The sequence below is a fragment of the Apium graveolens genome, chromosome 3 (assembly GCF_009905375.1).
Source record: "Apium graveolens cultivar Ventura chromosome 3, ASM990537v1, whole genome shotgun sequence".
In the NCBI taxonomy this organism is placed as follows: Eukaryota; Viridiplantae; Streptophyta; class Magnoliopsida; order Apiales; family Apiaceae; genus Apium; species Apium graveolens.
Window position 1 is genome coordinate 4,690,096 of NC_133649.1, and position 27,992 is coordinate 4,718,087.

Consider the following 27,992-nt stretch of genomic DNA (forward strand, 5'->3'; position numbering starts at 1 on the left):
AGGAATTTTCTTGGGGGTTTTAGTATTTTTCTCGGCAAATATCAAGAAGTTCTCAACACCAATTTCATACTGTAGAGAATTCCTATCGGCTTTTATCCAAGACTTATCCATTTAAAACCACCTGGCATGTCACTAAAAAATTCAGTATAAGACTTATATTTATTTTATAAGTCTAATATTTATTTTATAAGTCTAATTTGATTTTAAGTATGACAACCACACATAGGGCAGACTATAAACGACATAAAAAAACTGAGAATTCATATTATACATAATGCATATTATACATTTTAATGTTATACATTTTATTATAATATGAATCGATTTGTAATGCATTATGTAATTCATATTATACATTTAATTATAGTACTAGTATTATATATTAACTAGTTATTCAATACTTAATGTATAATCACTATATAATTAACTATAATTAATCATAGTATAATAGTCAGATCACGGATGCAAATTATCAAATTATAAATGTACTATTTTCAACTAAACACTTGCATACACAGTGACTAAATTAAGAACACGAAACTGAGATTTCACACCACACACTTGCATACAAAATTCAGAACACGACTACATTTAAATATAACATACTAATACCAAAATGAATTCTCCTGCACATAATTGCAAACAAAAGAAAACTGAGATTTCATATTATACATAATGCATATTGTACACAACACATATATCAACATAAGAACCAACTACATAGCACATAGACAAAAAAAACACCATATCAAAACTAACAAAACAAATCAAATGTATAAGCGTACAAAACAGAGTTGGAAAAGAAAACTCACTGAAGATCGAAAAATCAAACAACACTAATGTCCTGCAAAAACAAATCACAACATTACAAACAAATGAAAACCTAATTTACAAAAATAAAAAAAAACAAACAAAAATACAAATTTACAACCAAAAACACTCAAATTACCTAAAATTTTAAATCTTTTTCTCAGATTAGGTCCTGTATACAACAAGAAGAAAAGTATTAGCAACAAGTTTAGATACTAAATTAATAAAAAAATAAGGGCTACGAATTAGAAAAAACCCCAATTTACAAAATTAGGGTTTTGAATTCAAAAATCCTCAACTTTTAAAACTGGTCTTCATGCAGAGAAGACCAGTTCGATTCAAGTAGATACAACACTTACCGAAGTAGAGAGGTTAACTGAAAGAGACTTAAGGGAGAGATGTTCAGAGAGAGTGAGAGAGAGAGAGAGGTTCCAGAGACAGGTTTGAGAGAGAGAAAGAGAGGTTCGAGAGATTGTGATGGTGAGATCATGGCCGGAGTTCAGAGAGATTGTGAGAGGAGAGAGGTTCGATCGATCGAGAGAGAACAGTTTTCTGTTTTTTAGTTTTTAGTTTTTTGTTTTGATTTTGTGTCTGAAGATTGATTTGGGGGAACCAAAATTTGGTTAAGGGGGGAGAATTTTGGGATTAGGGGGGGAATTTAGAACTAAAATTGAATGAAAATTTGACGAGGGGAGAAGAAAAGATGGGCGTGAAATTATTATTTTTTGGTGAATTTTAGACATCGGTTTAATTATAACCGATGTCTACAAAGAACAAAGACATCACAAAAATACGGGGTGATGTCAATACTTCTTTTAACATCAGTGACAAAGTTAACCGATGTCTAATGTGTGATGTCTACTGACATTATTTTTGTAATGATATCATTTTTATCAAACTTATTATTTTATAAATTATTATTTCATCAAGGTTAATTTAACCTTGGCTAGCTTAAATAAGTTCTAACGAGTATTCAGGGAGTATTTGGAGTACTTACTTGAACTTATTTTCGACCCGATTTTGATATACTTAACAGTAACTCGGTTTTTACTTCATTTGGCTCAAACTCGGGCAAAACTCATGTTACTCGGGAAAAACTCGATTTTAGAAGGATTTTTTTTTAAAAAAAAAGTAATGTTTCCAAAAAAAACTCGTAAGTGGGTACTAATTTATAATAGATAAAAAAAACTTTTAAATATTTTTAATGTTAAAATGATTGTAAAATGCTAGCAAAAAAAGAAAATAATAATTAATTATATTGCATATCATTTATAAAATATTATAAGTTCAATTCATACAAAATTAAAAGTTATCGGTCGTTTAAAATTTTGAGTTTTATATTGAGTACTATTTTGAAATACTCGAAAACATAATTAATTATCTTGTATATCATTTATTTAAATATTTTTTAAGTTAAATAAATATTAAAATTAAAAATTAATATTTTATTATTCGAATTTTTAACCGAATACTCTTTTTGAATACTCTCCGAATATTCCGAATATTCGTTACTTTATTTTTTTTTCTGAGCCAAACCGAGTACCGATTTCTAGAACACATGTGAGTTTCAGTTTGGCCTTTTGGGATACTTTCCTTGCTTGCAGCTGTTGGGAATGGGGTCAGTTCAGTGTACCACAATCTTCTTTCAAAGCTTTAAGCAATACACTACCAAAGCTGCCAATGCACCGGACCAAACTGTTGGCCACAATTCTAGGTCGGATGCATCTCAAAGGAACTTCTTCCGCACTTCTAACCTAACTATGCACATTTTTAATTAACTAATCATTCTAAAATCTAAAACTATCACAAAAATATTGATTACTAGAGTTTGGTTTTTATTTTGATTTTTTACTATTCATCATGTCTGAAATTATAATTCTATGAGATTTTAATAATATTGATTTAGTTATAAGGGTTTTTTTTATAATCGATTGTTCAAAAGAATAATGGGAGGATTACAACATATATCTATATATCTATCTATACTATTATATTAAAGATAAAATAATAAAAAATTGGTTGGTAGTCGGTCTGGTCACCGTAATTATAATTTTATTTAAAATAAAATACTCTCATAAATATATTAATATTCACAATATAATTATATAAATACAGATAGAATTATAATATGTTTGATGGTTTTGATTTAAATAAAATAATATATAATATAAATAAAATTATACTATTGATCCAATCCTAAATAAAAAATAAAAATAAATTACGTACAATTAGTTGGATTTGCATCCTCAAATTAAAATAAAACAATAGAGACTGGTAAAAATTTGAAAGCAAATTCGTTTGGTCAATATAATTTCATCAGGCTAAAAAAAATAAAAATAAACGAGCTAAAACAAAACAAATTGAAAGTAAATTCGTTTGGTAGATATAATGCCATCAAATTAAAATAAAATTATACATATTATCAATTCGGTCTAAAACATAATAATATTCATTCCGGAATAAAGTAAAATTAAAAAATATATATATAATTATCTGGATTTTGTTGACATAACGGGTTTGAGACTAAATCAAGATTTGTTTTTTCAGGCTAAAAAAATATAATAAATACTACCGATTTAGCTAAAAAATATTTTATCAAACCGGGTTATAACATAATGCGTTGGTTGATATAATGTCATCAGAATAAAATAAAATATATTATCTATTTTATTTAAAATAAAATAATATTTAATTAGAGCTGAAATAAAATAAAATAAAAACTCAATGTAATTAGATGATTGATATAATGGGCCTAAATTTAAAACAAAATAATGTATATTATTGATCTACCGTAAAACTAAAATTAAATTTAAACTAAAGGTAATTCTTATATTATTGATATGTGTTAAAATAAAATTAAAATCTACCTAATTCGTTGTTAAGTATAATATAGGCTTAGGATTGTGGGATAACTGGGATACGACCTTAATAGCCGAAATTTTAAAAAGTTGATTGGAGATTTGTGTGTAAAATGTTTGGGTTTATATAATTATGGGGGTTTTCAATTTCTATATATCCAAAACTATTTTAATAAAATGAAAATGAAGATGATTCCTTAGTTAGTATAATTGCGTCGTACCAAAATAAATCAATACATGTTATGCATCCAGACTAAACTAATTATACAATTAATTCATGATTAATCAAAATTAAAATAAGAAAATAATTATATCAGTTGAAATAAAATAATATGTACTTTTATTCGGGTTGACATAATTTTTTTACTATTGATACATAAACTTTTTATCATTGATCCGGGTTTAAACAAATTAAACCAAAATAAATTGGAATATATTTAGTTAGATTTGTTCGGTATACCAAAGTGAAGATAATTCGTTTACTATTGATATGAGTTAAAGTTTATCTTTTAATTAAAATATAATTATTTTTTGTAAACACACCTATGAATTTCAACAAAACTAAATATTTCAATCCGTGATATTTTTTTAAAAACTAAAATTTCACTAAATTATACACATGCATATTTAAAATAATTATCAAATCATATTATCAAATATTTTCAGTGTTGTAAAAATGCTCGATTTTTTAAAAATCCGTGATTAATCTTTAAAAAATATTTGACCGAGCTATTTTTTGAAATCCGATTAATATTTATAATTTATTTTTGAATTATATATTTCATAATAAATAAGGTATATATATTATTAAAAAAATATTTAAATATATCCGATTTTTATTTCGATTAATCCATCCGATTAATCACAGATTTACCGATTAATCCCTAATTGGTACCTAAACCGTTTAGTGCCGATTACCGATTTTTACAATCATGAATATTTCTGATAAATAAATTTTAGATCTTAAAATTTATACTTTAAATTAAATTCAAAAATTATATAAGTTTAAAAATAATATGTGCATCACACGAGTTTTAGATTAGTATATAAATATTTAAAAAAATTGCTTGGTCTTATCCAAGATTAAATGATTTAACAGAAATCTTATTACGCGTTTATTCAATTTTGTTTATGTGTAGATGTTGTATGATTTTTTATTATTAAAATATTTTTATTAAAAAAAAGAAAAAGAAAATTGAAGGTAAAAGATTAGCGAGCAGAGGACACAAGGACAATATGGAATGGAGGACAATGTGGGCAGATAATAGAGTTTATGTTTTTGTATTCAACTGTTTGTATTTTATTTTACTTTTGTATAAATAAATTGGAAATGAATGAAGATCAAATTATATATGAAAGTCAAGTTTTGGGAGCTAATAAGGTGGTGGGTTTGGCCGGCATTTCATGTTGGCTCACTGATTATTGTAATAAATAAAAGTTCAATTTACCGGTCCTTTAATTTTCTTTTTCTCGCTTTCAGTTCTTTTGATTTTAAATATCAGAGGTTACAAGTTGCTCAAACTTTAGGGGGCTTTATTCAATGCACTTGTAATAATTTGTAGATATCTGATCAGACGGAACACATGTAAACATTCATGTTGGGCCTCCGAGGAAATGGGCTGAATAAATCTTGGGCTTCAGCCACCGAGCGTGCTATAAAAACTGTACAAAAGTCCGAAACTTTGATAATTTTGTGGCCTTTTTTATGAGGGCTAAACAATTTTTTTTGCTAAGTTGCATATATATATATATATATAATAGAGGAAAAGACTAAGTTAAATTGACAAATCCAAGTAAGTTGTATTATAATCTTAATTTGTATTTTGTACTTGTAACATTTAAAATCTGTAAAGATGTCAAAAGAGCAGACTGAAGTCTTTTTCTGTAAACAGAGTCAAGCCTAATAATTCTATCTGAAAAAAGATCAAGAAGATCATGCCTCGGAAGAATTATGAAGAAGTTTGGAGTTGAATAAATCTGTTTTGAGAAAAATATTTCTAAGTCAAGATCTCTACAAGTCACGGATTTAGTGTTATAGAGAAGTCACTCGAGAACTCTAAATGACTTATAGAGAACTCAGGAAACCTACTAGAGAACTCAGAGATATCGACAAGTCAAATTGAAGACATGAAGACTGGAGATATTGACAAGTCAATTCTTCACCAGAGAACTCAGAGTTATCGACAAGTCAACATTCATTAGAGAACTCTGAGTTATCGATAAATCGAATTCCACTAGAGAACTTAGAGATATCGACAAACCAAAATTCACAAGAGAACTCTGAGTTATCGACAAGTCAAATTTGACTAGAGAACTCTGAGTTATCGACAAGTCAATAAGTCACTAGAGAACTCAGAGATATAGATAAGTCAAAGTGAAGATATGAAGATTAGAGATCTCGATAAACCAAATTCTCTTATAGAGATCTCAGAGATCTCTACAAGTCAAATCAACTATGGAGTATTGGAGATCTCGATAAGTCATTATACTTATCGAGATGTCAAGATCTCTATATGCCTAACTGGAGATTTCGAGATAAAATCTCAAAGTACAAATTGCAGACCAGTTCAATATCCAAGATTAACAATCAGCAAACAATCCAACCACTTGGATTGACAAGTCCACAAAAGAAGCTTGAAGAGTGTGCAAGATCAATGATGAAGATTAACTGACAAAGGAAGATTAAAGTTAACACAGTATGCAGAGATATGCTAAGCCAGAAATGGAAGATATACTTTTCCTAAAATGGAAATGATAAGTAACAGTTTACTAAAGTAAAAAACATGTCTTATTATACATTGTATAAACCAGAAGTTAACTGAGATATAAAGTTAACACTGGTACTTTATTAGGTGTAACAATTAGATCAGGATTTCTTGTATTTTCTCTCAAGTAGAAGCTAAGCTCTTTATCACAAAGAGCCTAGAAATTTTGTAGCAAAACATTCTTAATTTTAATATAAAATTAAGTGAATTTTAAAAGATCTGTGTTATTCATAGCTGCATGTTTAATTTCTGTTATAACACATCTTACTACAAGATTTGATTTACTTTGTTCAAAACCAAAACAGTTCGAGAAAAGCATAAAAACACTAAAACACATTCACCCCTCCTCTGTGTGTAATTCATTACCTAACATAGAACCCCAAGTTTGAGCAGGATCAGGTTGGTGTAATAGACGAGCCAACCTAGTCAAAATATAACGACTATATATGCAATGAACAAACAGGTGTGGAGAATCTTCCTGACCACCAACACATAAGTAACAGTGCTAAAGAATATTTATCCCAAAAGAAGCCAATCAAGTAAGAGTAGGTAATCTATTGTGGCAAATAAGCCATTCATCATGTGCATACCTAGACACACGAAGACGATGCCAAACAATGTCATGCCAAGGAATTTGAGGAAGCTGATAACGAATTGAAAATCATATATGCCAAGTTTTAAACTTAGAAAGAGAGATCCCATTCCAAGCAATAAAATCCCTCATTGCAAGATTAAAAGGTTGATGAATAAAGTGGGCAGTCCAATGAAGCAAGTTAGCAGCCATGTGATGATGCCTACGGTTTGGTAAGGATAACCTCCTTTCTCCCGTATGAACTATACTATGCAACATGGCTATAAAAAAAGGGGCTGATTGGATGATTGGGAGGTCTCTATCATGCTGGGCAATACAACGACCACCCCACCATATATCAAACCAAAGGGAAACATCACGACCATCTTGAATATGGTATTAAATGGACTGAAGAGTTAAAGGGCGCGGTTTGAGAACCTGTCGAAAAATTCAGGAACAATTTGTAGGAATGGCCATAGTCCAAAAATGTGAGTATTTAAGGGCTGTATTATTAACCTAAAGAGGCCACATAGAAGTTGATTTGTTGATGATTTTATACAGATGTGAGAGAATTTGAGCTTTGTTCCACTCGAGAAAGTTCATAAGGCTTAACCCCCCTTCCATTCGGGGCAAACAAACCACATCCCATCGAACATTAGCTCCACCTTTATTCTTAATGTCACCTTTCCATAAGAATCTAGTTAAAATTGTTTGAAGTTTTTTATTAACCTCACAGGGTAACAAGAAGTGATTACTCCAAAATGATTGCATGAAAAAGGTACACTACAAGAAAAATGCCTATCTGCGACCAAGTTTATCAGCGACCGCAAAAGCAGTAGCTATTGTTTTGGATCAGCGACGGGTTTCAGCGACCGCCGTTGAAGTCGTCGCTAATTTAAAGTTAGCGACCACCTTTGGTCGCTAATCTGTAGAAACATTTGTTTTCCCCATAAAAAAATGCGGGAATAAATTAGCGCCAGTTGATTAGCTACTGAATCTTATTTTGCGACCGACTACAGTTGCAGAAAGTGCCACATCAGCAATAAAAGCAGCAACCGACGTCCGTAGCTAAAACCAGCGACCGAATACTGTTTTTTCAGCGACCGCAGTCGGTCCCAGATAGTTTAAAACAAATATGATTTTGACGCTTTTTTTTTAGCGACCAAAGAGCATCGGCGACCGACAGTAGTCACAGATACCAAAATATTAAAAATACCATTTTTTTACTATAAATATTTTCTTATTCATATATTATTTTTTTATTCAATTATATTTAAAAAATTCTTCAATTTTATTTGAATTAAAAAGGCAAAATTTATTTCTTTTAAATTTCGAAAAAGGTTTGACGCACTTCTTTTAGCGACCGAACTGCATTTGCAACTGAATGTAGTCACATATACCAAATATTAAAATTATAATTTTAAACAATAAGTAGTATTTATTTAAATATAATATTTTTAAATAAAATTACTGTTATAAATATTTATTAAATTTTTTTAATAAAAAATCAAATACTTTTCCTTTATATGTGGGAAAAATGTTTGGCTTAATTTTGTTAGCGACCGAAGAGAATTTGCGACCGAATGCATTCAGAGATATCAAGTATTAAAAAATTATTTTTTTAATATAAAAATTATTTGTTTAAATATAATTTTCTAAATCATATTATGATTATAAAAAATATATTTTAAAATTTTATTTTTTTAAATTAAAATTTATTTCTTTTAAATTTTGGAAAACAAATTTGGTGCGCTTTTGTTAACAACTAAAGATCATTTCTGACTAAATCAAGTCATACATACCAAAGTATTAAAAATATTATTTTTTAACTATAAATTATATTATTTTATTTATATTTATTTTTTTGAATAAAAGTTTTATTAAAAATATATTTTAAAAAATTTTTAGTAAAAAAATAAAAAAATTGGCGTAGTTTTGTAAGGGACTAAAGAGTATATTCAACCAAATGGAGTCATAGATACCAAGTACTGAAAATATTAATGTTTTAATTGTAATGGTATTTTAATTGAATCTATTTTTTCAATTTTTTTTTATTATTAATAAAAATATATCTTAGAATTAGTTCTTGATTGAAAAATTTAAAATTCATTTCATTTAAATTTGAAAATACAAATTTGGGACAATTTTTTTAGCGAACAAAGAACATTTGCGACTTAATGCATTCTTAGATACCAATAATTAAAAATAATATAAACCTAAAATAATACTTAATTTTAATTTTAAATTTAATTTTTTATTAAAAAAATATAATAAAATTCAATAAATAATTAAAGTTTATTTTTGTGAATAGTGATATATATACATTATGATTATGAATATATGTATACATAAATATTATTAGTTCCAAAAATTTAAAGAAAATTATAAAAATATAAATTTTAGATAATATATAGAACAAATACTTTTAATTGGCCCATAGCTGATGTTCCCACTTCCGACGACCCGTTCCAAACCCTTGCTCTTGATCATCTCATCTGCTCCTACTTACAAACCCACCCAGGCAACATCGTTCCATTCTCTAACTCCAGGACGTTCCCTTCTCTTACTCCAGGTAATCGATTCTCCCTTTTGTTTTGTAATCTTTTATTTAAGTGTCCCTCTCTCTGTCTCTATATATCTCTCTGTCTCTATATATTATCTATATTGTTGTATAATCAATATGTATTTATATAGATTACAACCGATTTGATTATCAACTACAACATCTGTGTGTGTAATATATGTGTATCTTGTGTTATACTTGATAATACTTGTAATATGCTTGTGTCAATTTCAAAATTTATATGATATGCGTGTGTTATACTTGTGTGTTTAATCTTCTCTGATTATGATTAGTTCATGTATGTTGATCAGAATACAAGTTGGAATATCAAAGGAGAATAGTTTAATATTTAGTACTTTTTACTGTGTTGTATATGTGACTCTGCTAATTTGCATACATTGACATTATTGTATTGAAGAGTACATACACTCTTCACCTTATACGATGTTTTTTTCTGTAAAATTAATAGGGTTGGTGTCAAAATAGTTTTTAAGCAGGTACACTACTGACCATCTGCATAGGATTAAAATTGGTTGTGTAGTCTAAATTTAAGATAGTGGAGAAAATGGTAAAATACAATATTTTTAATGATATTAATTATATAATCTGCCAAATGCTAAAAAATTTGGTAGTATTACTTGTAATGTTGTGTTGCTATCTGTGGTGACAAATGCTAAAAAATTAATTTTAAAATTTTAAAATAGGTTGGTAGTGATAAAACAATTTATCATTATATACGTATCATGATATCATGGTAAAACACTCACTACTACAAATTTGAGCTTGCATAGCATTTATTTTTTAGCTTCCATAGCACTTTTAAGTGCTATATAAGGCAGTGCTATTCAAGTGAAAGACAATTACATAGCTCTTTAATATATGCTATTGAAGTTTATCACTTGGACAATGGTTTTTCAAGTGTTATGTAAGCAAGAGTCTTCTAAGTAAAATTGCACTTGGATAGCACGTACAGGAACATTATGTGTTACACTTGCACAGCTCTTAGAGAAACGCTATGCAAGTACAATATTTTTTTAAAAAGAATAAATTAATTCTTTAGCATTTAAATGAAACAACTGATTTGCAATTTTTTATAATTTCAATTTAATTTTTTCTCTTTCATATTTGTACTTGAAAATAATCCTAAAACAATAATGAATTAAAAAAATGTATACATGAACCAAAATCGCAACAAAAACTAGTGTGACAACACATATTGACTTCACTATAATTCAAATAATTATTTAAATAAATTCTAAATATCATAATATACAAAACAATATATAAAAAGGGTATAGTAAACAAAGGCATCTTGATTAGTACAATACTTAACAAAATATTAAGTAGCAGCAACCAATTGCAATAACACATAATGCCCTTAGCAACCAGTTGTACAAGTATCATGCATAATTCTTTTCTCAAAACGAAATTAAGAAAGTAATCTTTCCTTGATTCTGATTTAACAAAAATCGATAAGAACCCCATGTATCCCTTCTGATACTGGATACTTTGGAGCACCATGTCCCTCATCAACATTTACATTCCTATGATATTACACTGATATATGTACCTATAAAAGATGGTACGAAATTATTAAATATATTGAGTTCCTGCTTCCTTTAATACATTAAATAATCTTATCATAAGTTTCATAAGAGATGAAGTAATCTACAAGGCATAAAGGTACACCAACTTCCGCAATTTGGTCCTTATAATGAAACATATAGAAAATGAGAATGATATTGAGTACCACAACTAAAAGAAGGTGTTTCAGGTTAGGAGTTAGTTTAGGTTAAAAATATTTTCAAACATAGCTAAAACTGGTATGGGAGCAAATATGTCTCTAAGTGAGTGAGGTCATCAAAATTACTTTGGTGAATAAGAAAACGAGAAAAAAAAATCAATTATTAAAACAGAACAAGCAGAGACAATGTGTTATGGACATGCATCATACGCCTTTGTAAAAGGTTGAACAAAAATTAATATTAATGTAAAAGGTTGGAAAAAAGTAATATTAATGTATCATTGAAGATGAGGGGGATATAACTTAACAAGTTTCTGTGTGAGGACAAGAACAAAAAGTCAAGAAGAGTTGTTAAAGATGTGACTTTATTTTAGCCACCACAAATATTTTTGTAAACTCCAATCCTTCGTAATTAACAAATCATGAACTTATGCATACCTGATATGTTTAAACTAATGCTTGTCATATCACGGACAGAGCTTAGAGACGTAGGAGAACGTTTTGGCCTCTCAACATCAGTATTTGTTCATCATTAAAAGATAACAATACACATGGAATCAAATCCCGCCAGTTACAGAATATTAAGTGAGCAAACAAATGCTAGAAAATGGTGACAACTGAGATAAGTTATAAAATTTTATCAGGTGATTAAATGGAAAGTAAACCAATTACCCACCTTTGGATGACATTAAGCACTGTTATTTTCTATGTTTGTGTGTTAAATTTGCTTTACTTCAATTTTCTTGATACAATAAAATAACTGAGAGAAGCAGAGTAGACTATAGCCATGTTGGCGAAAGGCAACAATGTACTCTTAGTCGGTGAAAACAAATGAAAATATAATACATTTACTTATATGCAATCTAATACAGTCAATCATTAATCACCAATTAATTAAGCTCAAATCATGACTATGAAAATTTGTAATCTGTATAAAGAAATACTAACTTAGTTAAACATTCTACATTCGATATTTTATTTAGATTTTTGCTAGTAAATTTGGTTTTCTGATTTAGTCACCATGAAATTTCTCAAAGTGAAAGTTCTGAAGTTTAGGCACATAGCCAAATAATCTTCTTGTCACTATTAAGATAACTTCAACTACCTAAGAAAATAAATATAAAAGTTATTTTATTTTATAACCATGCTATAAACGAGATATAGTTATAACATAAGACTCGCTTCACCTTGTTGTAATATCCAGCGAAAGAGCACTACGAGGACGTGTTGGTTCTAGAAAGGACGGTAAATTCAATAGCTGTAAATGTAACAAAATATATAATTTAAGATTGAACATGCATATGTCATACAAATAGTAACTTGTAAACATTTATAAAGAACAGTTACAAGAACAATCGGTGCATAGCCCATGAGCTCTCTCTCGCAAGTATTTACAAGTATTAGAAATATATTATTATAAAAGAAGTACATTTAGTGCTAAACAATTCTAACTAGTTGATTTGGTCACATAATAAAAAAAAATTAACTTAGATTCATAGATTTTTATCATATAATTGTCAATAACTTTGACCAGGATTATTGTTCTAACAAATCGAACAAAAAATTAAGTATATATAAACTAAGCAATGAACTAACCTACAGTACATTTTCTTTAAAATAATATGATTCAAAAAAACTCAACCATATTTTAGTTTAGACATAGACTTAGTGGAGTAATTTCATGAAATTAATTCTATGTAAAGAAGACAAAAACATTAGCAAACAAGAACAAACAGAGCAACCGCACTCACAAGTACTACAATACTGAAAACCAGTCTATTCAAACATGAGATTTCATTGTACTGAAGTTGACTAAGAAACTAACAGAGTATAATATACTAGAACTGTACAGGAGAGGGAAAAATAGATCAAACTAATCAGGGTTTCATTATTAAATTCAAACTCTAAATAATTTAAGAATGTCAAACCTTTTTTTGTTTGAACAACTAAATTTAATAATTAAGGATAGGTCAAGTAGGATTCAACGTTTGAACATTAGAGCCTTTTACAGGGGGTCATTTTCTCTAGAAACATATACACCACTACTACATGGGCAATTTTTATAATATATATAACATTCCTCGATGATAATTATTAACAAGATTTATGCACACATTGTAAATTGGTAAAGCTAAATCATGGGATTCTAAGAACAGAAAAAATTATACCTAAATTTATTTATAAAATGATTTTCCCATTTCATGCTCCTACTTCTTATCTGAAGTGTTAAAATTGAGATATCCTAATTGTGGAAATATAAAAAAGAGAAAGATAAACCAGATGCAAAAAACGTGCACACCATTTTGCAAAAGGGTGTTTTACCATTCCTTCTACTGGTCTTATGAGCTAACTACTTAAACTTGTTATTGACATAGTTCAGTGCTTCTTAAAATTCTACCTAATTTTTTTTAAGAACTAGTAATAGGATTAAAATCAATGAAATATTTAGCTTTGCAAATTTACCTTCATTTGTACACTAAGTGAAAAAGAACCTAGCAAGCAAAGAAAAATCAAAGTGCATCCAAATACCTTATAAGCAACTGGAAAATAAGAGCCTAAATGGATTTTTAATGTTGGGGCCAAAAACCCAAAATTGAAAACCCTAAATTAACTAATCAATTACAGTCAAATATCATATTAATCTATGAAAACTTACAAATCGATAAAAAGCCCGAGTGCTCGATTTGCAGAATAAAATCGTTCAATTTGCTCGATGAACAAGGATGTGATGTGAAGACCCGAAAAAAATGCTATCTAAGTTAATCACTTGTATAGCACATAGAAAAAAATGCTATGTAAGTGGCGACTCCTAAGTTAAAATTTGTAGTAGTGACTATTTTAATTTTGGTAAAATATAATACTTTTAATGAAATTAAATATATTGAATAGGATTTGAGTTTTAGATTTATAGATATTATATAGGTCAAGATTTAGTTAATTTGTGTTCCATATATAGAAATTGTTGTTTAAGTATGTTATTTGCAATACAAATGCACCTTTCTCTATATAGGTATTGTGATATCATGGACTTCTTTTCGGACCGTATTTGGATGACACGACGGAAGTCAAATACTGAGATAGATGCTACGGCTGAATTTAGAGCCGGTTGCGGAGTGTTTCTGGATTATGCGTATAGTCACCCGAAATATTTGAATGAGAAGAATCAGATTCGATGTCCATGCAAAACAAATAATTACCTGGACAGAGATATGGTAAACTACCATTTGCTAGTTAATGGGTTTATGAGAAATTATGAAGAGTGTTGGTGGGCACATGGGCAGAAAAGAGATGGTAGCTTCACAAGTAATTATTCGGGCAGTAGCATTACATATCATATGGATGAAATGGTTCATGATATTGCAGGGCAAGATTTTGATTGGGAACAAACTAGGGAGCAACCTATGAATTCTGATGCTAAGGCCTTCACAAAGTTATTAGAAGAGGGGAGGGAGCCGTTGTGGTATGGTTGCACCAAACACACTAAATTATCTGCAGTGGCAACATTACTTAACATCAAAGCTGATCACAACATCAGCCATGAGTGTTTTGAGTCCCTCTTGAAGGCTATTAAGAGTATGTTGCCCGATAATGAAAAATTATCGGATAATTATTACTATTGCAAGAAGATGGTGAAGAAGTTGGGTCTTGGATACCAGAAGATTGATGCTTGTCCCAATGATTATATGCTATTTTATAAGGAAAATGAAAAGATTACAAAGTGCACGGTTTGTGGTCATGATCGGTTTAAACCTAACAAAGATGGTGTGATTTTAAAAAAAATCAACTATACCATTCAAAATTCTAAGGTATTTTCCAATAACAGATCGGCTTAAAAGATTGTACATATCCTCGAGAACAGCTGAACATATGAGTTGGCATGCGAAATCTCCAGCTAAAGATGGAGAACTAAATCATCCCGCAGATGGACAGGCTTGGAAAGATTTTAACAAAACACATCCTCGATTTGCTTCGGGACCCAGAAATGTAAGGCTTGGTTTGTCCACTGATGGTTTTAACCCCTTTGGCCACTCAGCTGTTCCGTACTCATGTTGGCCCGTTATTGTCACTCCTTATAATCTGCCTCCTTGGATGTGTATGAAACAACCATACATGTTTCTCTCTCTCATGATTCCTGGTCCTACAAGCCCTGGAAAGAACTTAGATGTTTACTTGAGGCCTCTAATAGATGAGTTGAAGGTACTGTGGAAAGATGAAATACAAACCTGGGATGTTTCAACGCAAACAAAATTCAACCTTAAGGCAGCGCTTATGTGGACTATAAGCGACTTCCCAGCCTATGGTATGTTATCTGGATGGAGCACACATGGGAAGTTGGCTTGTCCGTATTGTATGGAGCATACGAAGTCTTTCATTCTACAAAAAAGTAGAAAACCTTGCTGGTTTGATTGCCATCGTCGGTTCTTGCCTGCATATCACCCATTTCGAAAAAATAGAGAAAACTTTAGGAAAGGTAAAGTGGAAAAAGATAAGCCTTTACCACGACTGTCAGGAGCGGAGATGCGAACTCGTGTGATGAGACTTCCGATTGTCCCATTTGGTAAGAATGATAAAAAAATTAGTGGGTTTGGTGAAGCACATAATTGGGTTCGGACAAGTATATTCTGGAAATTGCCTTATTGGTCTACAAATTTGATTCGTCATAATCTAGATGTAATGCACGTCGAGAAGAATGTGTTTGACAATGTGTTTAACACCGTGATGAATGTTACAGGAAAGACAAAAGATAATGATAAGGCGCGTTTGGACTTGAAAGATATTTGTAAGCGTCCTGCATTAGAGCTTCGGCAATCCTCTAATGGTAAGACTGTCAAACCACATGCAAGGTACACTTTATCCAAAAAGCAAGTTGAAGATGTGTGCACGTGGATTAAGTCCCTGAAACTTCTGGATGGATATGCATCAAACATTGCAAGGTGTGTGACGGATAAGACACCGAATGGGAAATTGAAAGGGATGAAGAGTCATGACTGTCATGTGTTCTTGGAAAGACTCTTGCCTATAGCATTTCGGGATCAACTTTATAAACCAATATGGGATGCTTTGACAAAGCTTAGTCGTTTCTTTAATGACTTATGTTCAAAAACATTAAATGAGAAAGACATGTCCATACTTGAAAAAAATATCATAGAGATCACGTGTAAACTGGAAAAAATCTTCCCACCTGGTTTTTTCGACTCTATGGAGCATTTGACAATACATCTTCCTTACGAGGCTCGTGTTGGGGGTCCCGTTCAATATAGGTGGATGTACCCTTTCGAGAGATTGATGGGAATGCTTAAGAGGGCAGTCAAGAATAGAGCTTGTGTTGAGGGTTCGATATGTGAAGCATACAGTTTTAGTGAGATATCTTTGTTTGTCTCGGACTATTTTCCGGACGAAGTCTTGACAAAGGCCAACCGCGTCTCAAGAAATGATGATGGGGGAAATGTTGAGCTAAATGGTAGGCTTTCTATATTTGGTCTATCAGGTCGTGCTTATGGAAAAGGAAAGTGCATTTTCCTATCCGAGACAGATTTACATGCTGCACACACATATATTCTTCTCAATTGTGAGGAGATTGACGAATTTGTGAGGTACACATCACATAAACTCTTAATTTTATAACCAAATCAGCATTTCTAATGACACGTGATATAGATTTTAATATGTTATTATCTAGATTGTATGATGATGAGTTAAAAGTGAAGCGTCCTGGAATAAATGATAAAGATATTCAAATCAACCGTTATAAAGAATTTTCACGTTGGATAAAGGACAAAGTAAGTTCAATTTAATTAAGCACAATAAGCACACTTTTTATTAACTATTTACTTAAATTAATTTAATAATATGATATATTTATAGGCTTTGACTGAGGGGTCGACGCTTCCAGTTAATGTACAAAGCTTAGCTATGGGACCAGACATGGACCAAGTAAGCCGTAATGGTTACAAAGAAAATGGTTATGAATTTCATACCAAGGCATATGGGCGCAGTAAAAGAACTACGAACACTGGTTTGTGCGTTTTAGGAGATTGTTACAATGAGCTTAGTCATGCTTTTTACGGGGAGTTGGAGGAAATCATAGAGCTGTCATACAAGGGTACGTACGGGGGTTATATTAACTTGTTTAAGTATCGGTGGTTCGACTCAGAAAAAGGGATACGTGTTGATAGACATGGAATTGTTGATATTGATGTCCACAAATCTGCTTACTCCAACGAGCCATTTGTTTTACCAACTCAAACAAAACAGGTATACTATACTCCTAGTCCTGGTAAAAGAAGGGATAGGCCGCCTTCAGATTGGCAAGCTATAATTCATACTCCCGCACGCAGACGTGAAGAAGTAGTTAATGGGGAATTTTACCAAGAGGAGATGCTTCGGAGGCCAGATGTAATAAATGTGGATGATAATGAAGAAATCCAATTAGATGGTGGAGATGAACCACATGAAATAGATCCCGAGTTAATATTAGTGCTGGATGACATTGATACAGAAGAGGAAGAATTATTGATCGACACCGACTCCGAGTCTGAGTCTGAAGGAGAAGATGGTTATGAATCTAAACAAGATGATTTTGATTTAGAAACTGAGACTTAACATTTTATTTTAAACATTTTAATAAAATGGTATAACTTGTTCAAATATTTTAGTCTCCATCAGCTCATTGTTTACTGTTATTTATATTCTTATATATAAGGCAATTAAGAGGCAACTAGAAAAACCTTATTGGCATGATCCTGTAATGCTTTTTTGAGGTATTAAGATAAAAAGTTGTTTACTTGTGACAACATATGTAGCTGAATATTAATGCGTCTTTGACCTGTTTTTTTTCTAACTTGTGCTCGTATATGTAGCTGAATATAGTAGTGACTTTTTACTTAAGGTAAATAGTTCTTTTGAAATGTGCTTCTCTTCAGGTAAAAAGTTGTATACTAGTTTTCTGAAAACTCATAAATTCCTAATACTTTTCTTATTTTATCTCTTTGTCTCTGAATTAGTTTATGTTTAAATATATTTAGGCAGATGGCTTCACAAGCAACAGCAAAGAGAAAGCGTGGTATGGGTAGGGGGCCCAACCATGTCCCAAAAGCACCTGCAAACCCAGAAGATCAGACTCTCATTCATATTCGTCCACCACCAAATAGCACGTATGTAACTACTCTTGTAACTACTGTGTACGCACATTGCAGATTACTTTTTTATAAATAACTTGTGGAGTTGAAATTTAATTTAACAGATTCTGCACTATAACAAATTAGGACATGACACGGGTTCTGCACTTGACTGACCATTTTACATTACTAGGCTTTGTTTGTTACTCCAATCTATACAAACATACAACCCACATTCATTAAACCTTTTATCATTCCCAATTTTCTCTATCTATAATTGATACATACACTTATTTTCAGTGTTTCTTGAATACCCTTTTGTTGGTTTTGTTTTAAATCTGTTGGAGATCAGCTGTTGGATCATTGTCTTTGTGTTTTTTTGCTTAAAGATTGTGTTCTTGGTTGATTCAGGTAAAAGAGTTGTTTTTGTTTAATCTGATTATTAATTAGCATCTGGGTATTTTAAAGTTTGGATCTTTATGGTAGTTGGGTCTTGAGATTCTGATCTCACCTATTGGGTCTTGATAGTTGGTTAAATTATTTTTGTATTATATGATTTGAATGTATTTCTTATATATTTACTACGTTATGCTTGCCTATTGTGATTTGGCTTTGGTCAATGAATGAATGTGTGTTTCTGAGTTTATCATGCAATATCTGCTTAGTAGTTGTAGCTTATTTGGTTTATTTTATGTGTTACTAAAATGAGGCAGGAGAGTATCTGTAAATGATATTGAATATATAGTCTTTATATAATCAAGGAAGAAATGTAATGCAGATCCATTGCTTTTATGTAAATACATCGTTGATTTAAATTGTTCTTTCAACAAGCTAAGTTGCAAAATTTGTGTCCATTTAATATAGTTCCAAATCACTATCACATAAATATAATGATGTAGTTTCTTGAAGCATAATGTAGTTTCTTATATAGAAAAATGATTGTAATAAAGAGACTACCATTAATACTAGCAGCACATTGCATTGCAATGGTATGCTCAACATTGCCACTTAACCATATAATTCATGTAAAAATCTGGATTCATTCTAGAAAGTGTGTGTGTGTGTTTGTATTTACATAGTTATGTCTTTTAGTTGATGAATAATAGTACTGATATGCAATTGTGTTTTTTTCTTAATTTTTCAGATATGTCTTTCTATCAAGAATCAAAAAGTTGTTAACTTTCTGTTGATATCTTTCCTGATACGGATATGTTAATTTAGTTATTATATATACATGTTGAAAGCTCTGATCTTTTAATGGTGTTGTGTGTGTCCAATTACAGCATTTTAGCTAGTTTCACTTCTGTTTATTAGCATGGATAAAGATTTTAATTGGAATCTGATATTAGGAAGTATGGTAGATCGATAGGGCTACTGATAATGGAAGGTGAAAATAGCGTAATGCAGTGAGTGTTCGGGTTCTGCTTAAATCGTTTACCAATGTCATTTTCTGTTTTCTCAACCTTATTATTATTATTATTGTTGTTGTTGTTGTTGTTGTTGTTGTTGTTGTTGTTGTTGTTGTTGTTGTTATGTTTATGAAGTTTTTTTATGGCATAGGTGATGTTGTGAGGAACTTTTCTGGAAAGTAGAATTATTGAGATAGCTAGCTAAAATGTTGAAGTGCAGAAGCAATCTACTCCATCCTAGTTTAAGATTACTAAAAGTGTCAATTTTTTAATTTTCTAACTTTATATAGACATAAATAGAACTTCATTATTCACAACTTAATCATAAATCATACATTTGCAAAGGAGTTTACAGCTAAAAATTCAACTTCACCATCGCTCCAAAGCTCTTATATTCTTTTGATTAAATAATATAAAACAATATTAAAAGTATTATATTATATATATAATACAAATAACAATTATCCTAATAAACATAAATTTAAGTAACAATTAACAAATCATTTATAATCGAGTTAAAGTTGTATTTGATTTAAAATATTTTTGAATAGATAATTTTCATCTTTATCTTATAAAATAACAAAAAACATTTATATTATATTTAGGTATAAATATTATATTAAATATATAATTACAAACAATTTTTTGAAAAATTATATTATTTACGAAAAAAATAAAAGTATTGAGAAAATAAAAATATTATAATAAATTTAATTAAATAAAGAAAAAAATTAAAAAAAATTTATAAAAAAATGATGATCATACGATGCATAGCACGTGTACAAAGCTAGTATACATAATGCACCTAATGCAGCATTGACAGATTGTCCCTTTGGCTTTTCATTGGGCACCTAATGCAGTCTCTACCTTTCACAAACAAGTATAATTGGCTGACAAATTTGGATTCACTCTTCTTTCACCTCACTTATTATAGCCCATCCTCTCATAAACTTTCTAAGTTCACTATTTTTGTACACAGTTAAGGTTCTCTATATCATGCAGCTTTGTGTTCTATGTTTCACTCATTTGACCAACTAATAGTAACATTAACTTCTTTGAGTCTCTGGACTGTTTTCTTTCTAATTCTTGAGATTTAAGGCCTCTAGATCTGCTTCAAGCATTGATGGTGTTGTATCCTTCACAACCAAGATCTTATTTTAATTCTATCTCAGTCCAGATATAGAATTGCTCAATGATCTTAACGAGGGAAGATCATTCTGGTTGTTCATAGCTTTAGTAATACTTAACTTGACTTGTCTTAGCTAGCTCTAATATAATATTTTGTTGTCTCCTAGGGTGCACAGAGTTCTGGATATATTATAGGCCTCTAGCTATACTTGAACAACTGAAATTAGCAGTTTAAATAATTGAGCATTCCATGAAATTCTATAAATGAACTTACCTGAAGATTTATTAATTCCAGAACTCAGAAGTGAGTTCTAATCATATTTATTAATGATTATATCAGATTTAATTATGATCATATTTTCATATATTTTACTTTATTTTTACAAGTACTGACATATTTTCTTTGTAGTATACAATTAATCTTATAATCAATGTTTTATATTACAAGGATTTTGCGGATCATAAAATCGTGAAGTGCATCTCTCAGATGTGCCTTCAGAATTGGCCTACTCCTGCGATAACGTGGGCCAGCATACCTCTCGCCCATAAGAATGCAGTTTGGGCTGAATTTCAGGTATAAAATCTGTTATAAATATGTCATCATTTGATGTAGTCATCTAGTCATATTTCTTTGTATATGGTAAAATAACTTGTAACTATATCCCTTGGTAAAACTATTTGCAGAAACGTTACAGGTGGGAGGACGAGCAGGGGGATGTTATATCTAATCTTTTTTGGCAGAAATGTGCCGCTCGGATGAAAGATATGATTGCCAAAGATCGTGGGAAAGCCCTGCACAATGCTGGAATTGACTATGAAGACGAGGATGCTATGGAACACATGCACAAGTATAGCCCCTGGTGGTGCACCGCTGATATATGGGAGGCAATGTGTAACCAGTGGAGAGACGAAAAATGGCTTAAGAAAGGAAAGATTGCTTCAAGTAATAGAGCTGCAGGCGGCGAGAAAGCCAAAGGTACCTACAAGGGCGGCAGTATCTCCCAGTTGCAACATATTGTTGTCAGGGTATGAATGAATAGTTTAAATATGTTACAATCATAAATTCCAGAATTTCACATATTTATTACATTTTAATGTTTGAAATGTATCTTGTATAGGAGTCTGAGTCTCAAGGTCCTGTCAATTGGGTGGATGTGTACGTGAAAACTCGTGATGGAATTCCTGAAGCTGTTACAATAGCGGTAATAAGCTTTAATTGATTTAATTTTATTGTATCCAAATTGAATTATTTTTTCAATTATTGTATTCAATAGTAATGTAAAATATTATGGTTTAGACTAAAACTAAAAGCCTGAAATCAAATTAGGTAACTTAAATTTAATTCTAACTTGAGATGTTAGCTTTTCACTTTTCCTTACTAAGAATTAAATTTTGATATATAGACTATCTTAGCAACTAGGAAACCATGATCTTAGGAAGCATTGTAGGTTATTTTTTAATTGCCTTTGCACACGTATATAAAAACCCAAGAATCCTACCAACTAAAGAAAAATCTATTAATTTTTTTTTTCATTCTAGGCCGAAAAAATATTAATTTCTTCTAACTGAATATTTTTAACTACTCATTACAGTATTAATGTGTTAATTAGTTTATATTTTATAGTATAGGAATATTAGCATCGTTCATGTTTAATTTGGGACTAATTTAGTTTTTTGTTTAATTGGTAAAATGATGACATGGTGATTATCGACGTTTATTTGATGAGCGCTATCCTGAGGGGACTGAGCGTCCATATTTTGATCAGGAGTTGTGGGACAAGGCAGCTAAAGTGAAAAAGAATTATGTCAAAGGTCAAGGACAACGACGACGCCCATCCATCTATGGCTCCTCATTTAGCACACAGTCATCGAGTCAGCCATCTATTCATACTCCGGCTGATTGTGTGAGGGCTATATGTCGAGATCTGGGGCTTCTTCGTATACTAGGAGGCCATCTGGGAGCTCTAGATCCTGAGGAGTTAGCTCGTGCAGTGGCGGAGGTGAATGCATCACAACAGAGGGATGACTCTGAGGTATTTTATTTAGTGATGCTTCCTGAATTTTAGTTTTTTTATATGTTTTTGAATGACGTAGTTAGTACATAGTGGATATCATTTAATTCCTTTATTGCTTATTTAATTACAGGGAGCACATCGTGATGATCATGATGAGGAGTTTGGTGGATCTTCTTAGTGTGCCTGTGTCGCATTTATGTTTTTTTGTACTTTAACTTTGTTGCATTTGTGATTTCGTGATGAACTTTCGTATTTAGCCACACTTGAACCTCCGTTTGTTTTTATCACTTTTTGGATATTGTGGACGTATTTGAACTTTTATATTAAGGCAATTTGGATTTGAGCAAATATTTTGTTGCATGTGTTGGGGAAACAGGTATTAAATATTTGGAAATATGCTCGAACAGGAATATATTTAAATTCTTAAAATTATTTTTAGCGACTGAATTTAGTAGCTAAATTCTGCCATTAATAATTTAATTAGCGACTGAAAATGGTAGCTAAAGCATGTCAGAGGTATTAGCTACCAAATTCTGAAGCTAAAAGATGTCGCGGAAAATTCTACAATTAGCGACAAAAAATTAGTAGCCGAAAGTAGTCGCCAATATTAGCGACCGTTCTCGGTAGCGAATAGTGGTAGCAAGCTTTAGCGACAAAGAACTGTAGGAAAAACTTGTCGCTGATTTAGCGACAGATAGGGGTAGCTAATTTTGGTCGCAACTATTAGCTACCAGAATTCGTAGCCAAAATCCGTCACTATTGTTAGCGACCAAAACCGGAAGCCAGAATCAGTCGCAGAATGCAATGACAAAATTCAGTCGCTAACATTGGTCGCCAGTTCATTGCGACAATTTTCAGTCGCAAATTATGTCGCCTCCACGTCAGCTTCTGCCAAACTGATGCTGACTCAGATTAGTGACGGCATCGGTTGCTAATAGCCGACGCTAAATAAGCGGTCGCTAAAAGCCGTCGCGGACGAGCACATTAGCGACCAGTTTTTGTGCGACAGATAATAGTGACATAGTGCGGTCGCTGATACGTTACTGCGACCAAAAGCGGTCGCTGATACCCGATCGCTGATAGACCTGTTTCTTGTAGTGGTAATTGCTATAGGCAACTGATTTCGTCTAGCAAGAGAGAGCATCAAATTAGTCAGGCATAGTGACGACCTATAATCTTGGCAAGCAGTGGAGCACAGTCATTGGCTGTCAGTCTTGAGGAGATAAGCGGGACACCCAAGAATCTTATAGGGAGATCACCATGTGGGACATAGTAAGCCTGATTAATTAAAATCCTCACATTTTTAATATTATTTGTTTCATAATTCGTACTATACAATATTTCGTGTAAAAAAATATAACTTTTTCACAAATTAAAATATTTTTATGTTGAACAATACAAGTATTTAAGAACTTATTTACAATCATCTAGATCCTGATCACTTTTCACAAATTAACATATTTTTATCTTGAATAACGTACATGTGAACAAGTTCAACACGTGTCTTATATGTTTTCCTAAGTTAAAATTTAAGGTACTTGATATATAAAAAGTAGATCGAACAATATTTTAATAATGTCTTATATCAATAGAACAATCTCTTCAAATCCAATTTTTAAGGCACCAATACGCTTGTCTTATTTCACTTCTATTAATAAAAAATTGATTCCTCCTTTTTACAGATCTGTCTCCTTTCATTTTTCCCTTTCAATTATAATTATGATATATTATTATTTTAATATTTAGGCACAATTATAAGGCAAATTATTGGAGTGTATGTACCCAAATTATGTGCTAAACTACTCCTACACTATATTTTATAAAATTTTTAAGGTAACTAATAATGCAGTCTCGAGCTTGCTCCTGAAAACTTATTTTTATACATAAATCCCACCAATAAAAATATTCAAAATTGACAAATCACAAATATTAAATTATTTGTGATTAAACTTTAATATCAAATTCGATACATGTAGTTTTTATCTGGCTTTCACAATTATTAACCAAAATTTAAAATTAATCAAATATTGAAGAACTAAAAAAATACTATACATATCGTAATCCATATTTATATTTGATAACAACATATATTTAGACTGGGCCTTATTTACTCTCGAAGCTGAAAAGAAAGTGGATCGGGTATTCGGGTCGGATCCCAAATCTCAACTAGGTTTCAATCCCCACTTCTGAAATCACTACAGAAGCTCAATCAGAACAACAAGATTTTTAGGTACGCTTCCGATCTAATCATTACTTTAATCACTATTTTAATTAATTTATTTATTTTTATCACAATTAACTTGTTTATATATTTGTAAATTTTGTAGTGATAAGTCTAGAATTTTACAATGTCTTCAGCTCAAGATCCATTTTACATTGTCAAAGAGGAGATTCAAGATTCTGTTAGTTTATTTATTTATTAATTTTTGTCACAATTAATTTTTTTTTTTTAATTGTCGTGGGATTGTTTTGATGTAATGTGATTTTATGTGGTTTGTTAGATTGAGAAGTTGCAATCTACTTTTCACAAATGGGAGGAAACCACATTGGATGCTGCGGAACGCGATCATCTTACTAGAGAGATTCTCGCGGGCTGTGAGAGTATTCAGTGGCAGGTGATGTGATCACACCTTTCGTTTACTGTTATTGATGTGGAATTGGGTATTTTTCGATATGTTTAATGTTATAAGAATAATTACGGTGTAGTCTTGAGTTAATCTTAGATAGGGGTATGCGGCATTACTGATTTGTTATTAGGAAAGCTCTGCTGTTACGATATTTTAGAATTAGAATTCTCACCTTTGATTGGTTTTTTGTACACCTGACCATATTTAGTTAGTGTAGTGATATACTTTAATGGGGCTGGTTAGTGATTAGTTCAGTGACTGCTTGTAAGCGGTAATTATATGGACATAACAAATTATGCACACTTATGTAGATTCTGGAATGATTTGCACGTTGGTTTTGCTTTTGCCAATGTTATTACAGATGAAAGTTTGGTTTGTCCATAACTTGATAAGATAAGCTTGTGCATCTAATTATGCTTTTATCGATAAATTTGGCTTGTCAAAACTGAAATCTTGTTTTTTCTGATAGAAAGGTAGTTGAGTTGGAGAAGACAATTTCTGTAGCAGCTAGGGATCCTTCTTGGTATGGACTTACTGAAGTGGAACTTGAAAAACGAAGGAGGTGGACCAGCACTGCTCGTACTCAGGTTTCCCCTGTTAATATATTTTAAATTATGTTCAAATAATTATTACTGTTTTTATCTGAAACGGCTATGTGGCATTATGTTCAATTTTATTTTAAATTCAAGCTCATTTATCTGCTGTTTTTTTTATCTTTTATAATTAAATTAGTTTCACATGCCTTGAAAGATTAACTGTGTAATTCAGGTGAGCAACGTTAAGAATGTGGTAGTGGCAGGAAGGGACAATCTGAATGCGGGGGCCATGCGTCGTGAACTTATGAGGCTGCCAGATTCCAATCAATCTGATAGATCTAATCAGTATATTGCTAGAAACAATGATGACTTCATATCGTCGGAGTCAGACAGACAGTTGCTTCTCATAAAGTAGAGCTTTACTTCTTCTTTCTCAATGTTTGTTAACTGGTATTTTTACTTTAATTACTAGATTGAGCACCATCATTTCTTATTTTTGACATAATGTTATTTTTGTTAAAGATGTAGCTGATAAATGTACCTAGGATTATCAATTGGAGCACATTTTAGTTAATAAGTTTTATGTTAGAATGGAGGTAAGTATTATGACATTAAAAATAAGCTAAATTTTATCCAATCTATTATTTGTAAACATTGTAATCTGGATTTGAACATGATATTCGAAACTTTAAGTATAAAGCATTAAATATTCAGTGTTACATCCAGTTGCGGTCTTCAATTGTGATTTTTAGAATATGTTTTTTTCTAATATATATTGTATTCATAATTGATGGTTGCTTGTAGGCAACAAGATGAAGAACTGGACGAGCTTAGTGCAAGTGTGGAAAGAATTGGAGGTGTTGGGCTTACAATACATGAAGAACTCCTTTCACAGGTTAATATTCTTTGAACTTGAAATCAATCTTTTCAGTCACATTGGTGGAAGCCAATTACACGTTTGATCCTCGGTCACTCAATAAAACTTTATTTTAGAATCTGAATGACTTTAAAAAAAATTGTGTTGATATTAACCTACTTAAATTGAGTGAATATTTATGCTGCCACAGGAGAGAATATTAGATGAATTGGGCACTGAGATGGATAGTACATCAAATCGTCTTGATTTTGTTCAGGTAAGCATTTATGTGCGCCATTGGTTGGAAGTTTGAACTACATGTCATATTTATAATATTTGAACTTATTGCACAAAAAAGCTCTTTCAGTTTGAGGCCTATTGATATCTCCCTTTACATATTCGAAATGCAGAAAAAAGTGGCTATGGTTATGAAGAAGGCTAGTGTCAAAGGACAAATCTTGATGATTTTCTTCCTTATTGTTTTGTTTATAATTTTGTTTGTTTTAGTATTCTTAACTTGAAGTAGAGTATGAAACTGTGAGGATGTGCCATTTTTACACAAGTAGTATACAATAAATAGTCGAAACTAAATGCCCTGGTTTTTAGAGGCTCGCTCACAAGGCGATGTTAGATTTTGGCAAACATGGAGTTGCTTAAACTTTGTTGATAATAACTCTCTGCCATCTCTATGAGAAACATGCTATTCGAATACTAATTTACATATGTACCCTTATATCTACCAGTGTAAAGTTTTATCTGGATTATTATTTTCTTTTACATCTAAGGTAGAGAAGTGTCCCAAATTGCATTTTTGCAATTAAATTTTGAAAATTTGAATACGAATTAGAAAAAGAGAAACTGTAGGAATACTTCTTTAAAAAATTCGCTGATATTGATAATAACTCAGTGGGATCACACATACGATTTTTTTTGATAAATATAGCTTGTAACCTTACAAATAAATAACTCTGATGGGATAACACATACATATT

The 27,992-nt window shown here is 31.0% G+C and overlaps 2 protein-coding genes across 4 annotated transcripts; both read left to right on the plus strand.

The window, feature by feature from the left end:
* The first annotated feature begins 9,446 nt into the window (after positions 1-9,446).
* On the plus strand, positions 9,447-23,329 carry LOC141711502 (uncharacterized). 2 transcript variants are annotated; one of them, XM_074513971.1, is made up of 7 exons: positions 9,447-9,576; positions 18,337-18,465; positions 21,415-21,540; positions 21,651-21,992; positions 22,085-22,168; positions 22,733-22,999; positions 23,112-23,329. In XM_074513971.1, exons 3-7 carry the CDS (start codon positions 21,454-21,456, stop codon positions 23,157-23,159), a joined length of 828 nt encoding a protein of 275 aa, XP_074370072.1. In that variant the 5' UTR covers positions 9,447-9,576; positions 18,337-18,465; positions 21,415-21,453; the 3' UTR covers positions 23,160-23,329. The 2 variants fall into 2 exon arrangements, with proteins under 2 accessions (XP_074370072.1, XP_074370071.1); XM_074513970.1 differs by lacking the exons at positions 18,337-18,465; positions 21,415-21,540; positions 21,651-21,992; ... (1 more) ...; positions 22,733-22,999; positions 23,112-23,329 and adding exons at positions 14,322-16,905; positions 16,992-17,091; positions 17,177-18,328.
* Positions 23,330-25,066: 1,737 nt separating this feature from the next.
* LOC141710539 (syntaxin-61-like) lies at positions 25,067-27,742 on the plus strand. Of its 2 annotated transcripts, none has more exons than XM_074513100.1 (8): positions 25,067-25,211; positions 25,309-25,383; positions 25,483-25,596; positions 26,082-26,195; positions 26,377-26,555; positions 26,949-27,039; positions 27,212-27,277; positions 27,411-27,742. In XM_074513100.1, the coding sequence occupies exons 2-8, from the start codon at positions 25,330-25,332 to the stop codon at positions 27,519-27,521; spliced, it is 729 nt and encodes a 242-aa protein (XP_074369201.1). In that variant the 5' UTR covers positions 25,067-25,211; positions 25,309-25,329; the 3' UTR covers positions 27,522-27,742. The 2 variants fall into 2 exon arrangements, with proteins under 2 accessions (XP_074369201.1, XP_074369203.1); XM_074513102.1 differs by having other exon boundaries at positions 25,130-25,211; positions 26,078-26,195.
* The last annotated feature ends 250 nt before the right edge of the window (positions 27,743-27,992 follow it).

Coding starts and splice junctions, on each gene's coding strand:
- LOC141711502 (XM_074513970.1), top strand. CDS start 15,179: ATGAGTTGGCATGCGAAATCTCCAGCTAAAGATGGAGAACTAAATCAT. Junction 16,906..16,991: donor GAGATTGACGAATTTGTGAG/GTACACATCACA, acceptor GTTATTATCTAG/ATTGTATGATGATGAGTTAA. Junction 17,092..17,176: donor CACGTTGGATAAAGGACAAA/GTAAGTTCAATT, acceptor ATATATTTATAG/GCTTTGACTGAGGGGTCGAC.
- LOC141710539 (XM_074513100.1), top strand. CDS start 25,330: ATGTCTTCAGCTCAAGATCCATTTTACATTGTCAAAGAGGAGATTCAA. Junction 26,556..26,948: donor AGACAGTTGCTTCTCATAAA/GTAGAGCTTTAC, acceptor GGTTGCTTGTAG/GCAACAAGATGAAGAACTGG. Junction 27,278..27,410: donor ATCGTCTTGATTTTGTTCAG/GTAAGCATTTAT, acceptor TTCGAAATGCAG/AAAAAAGTGGCTATGGTTAT.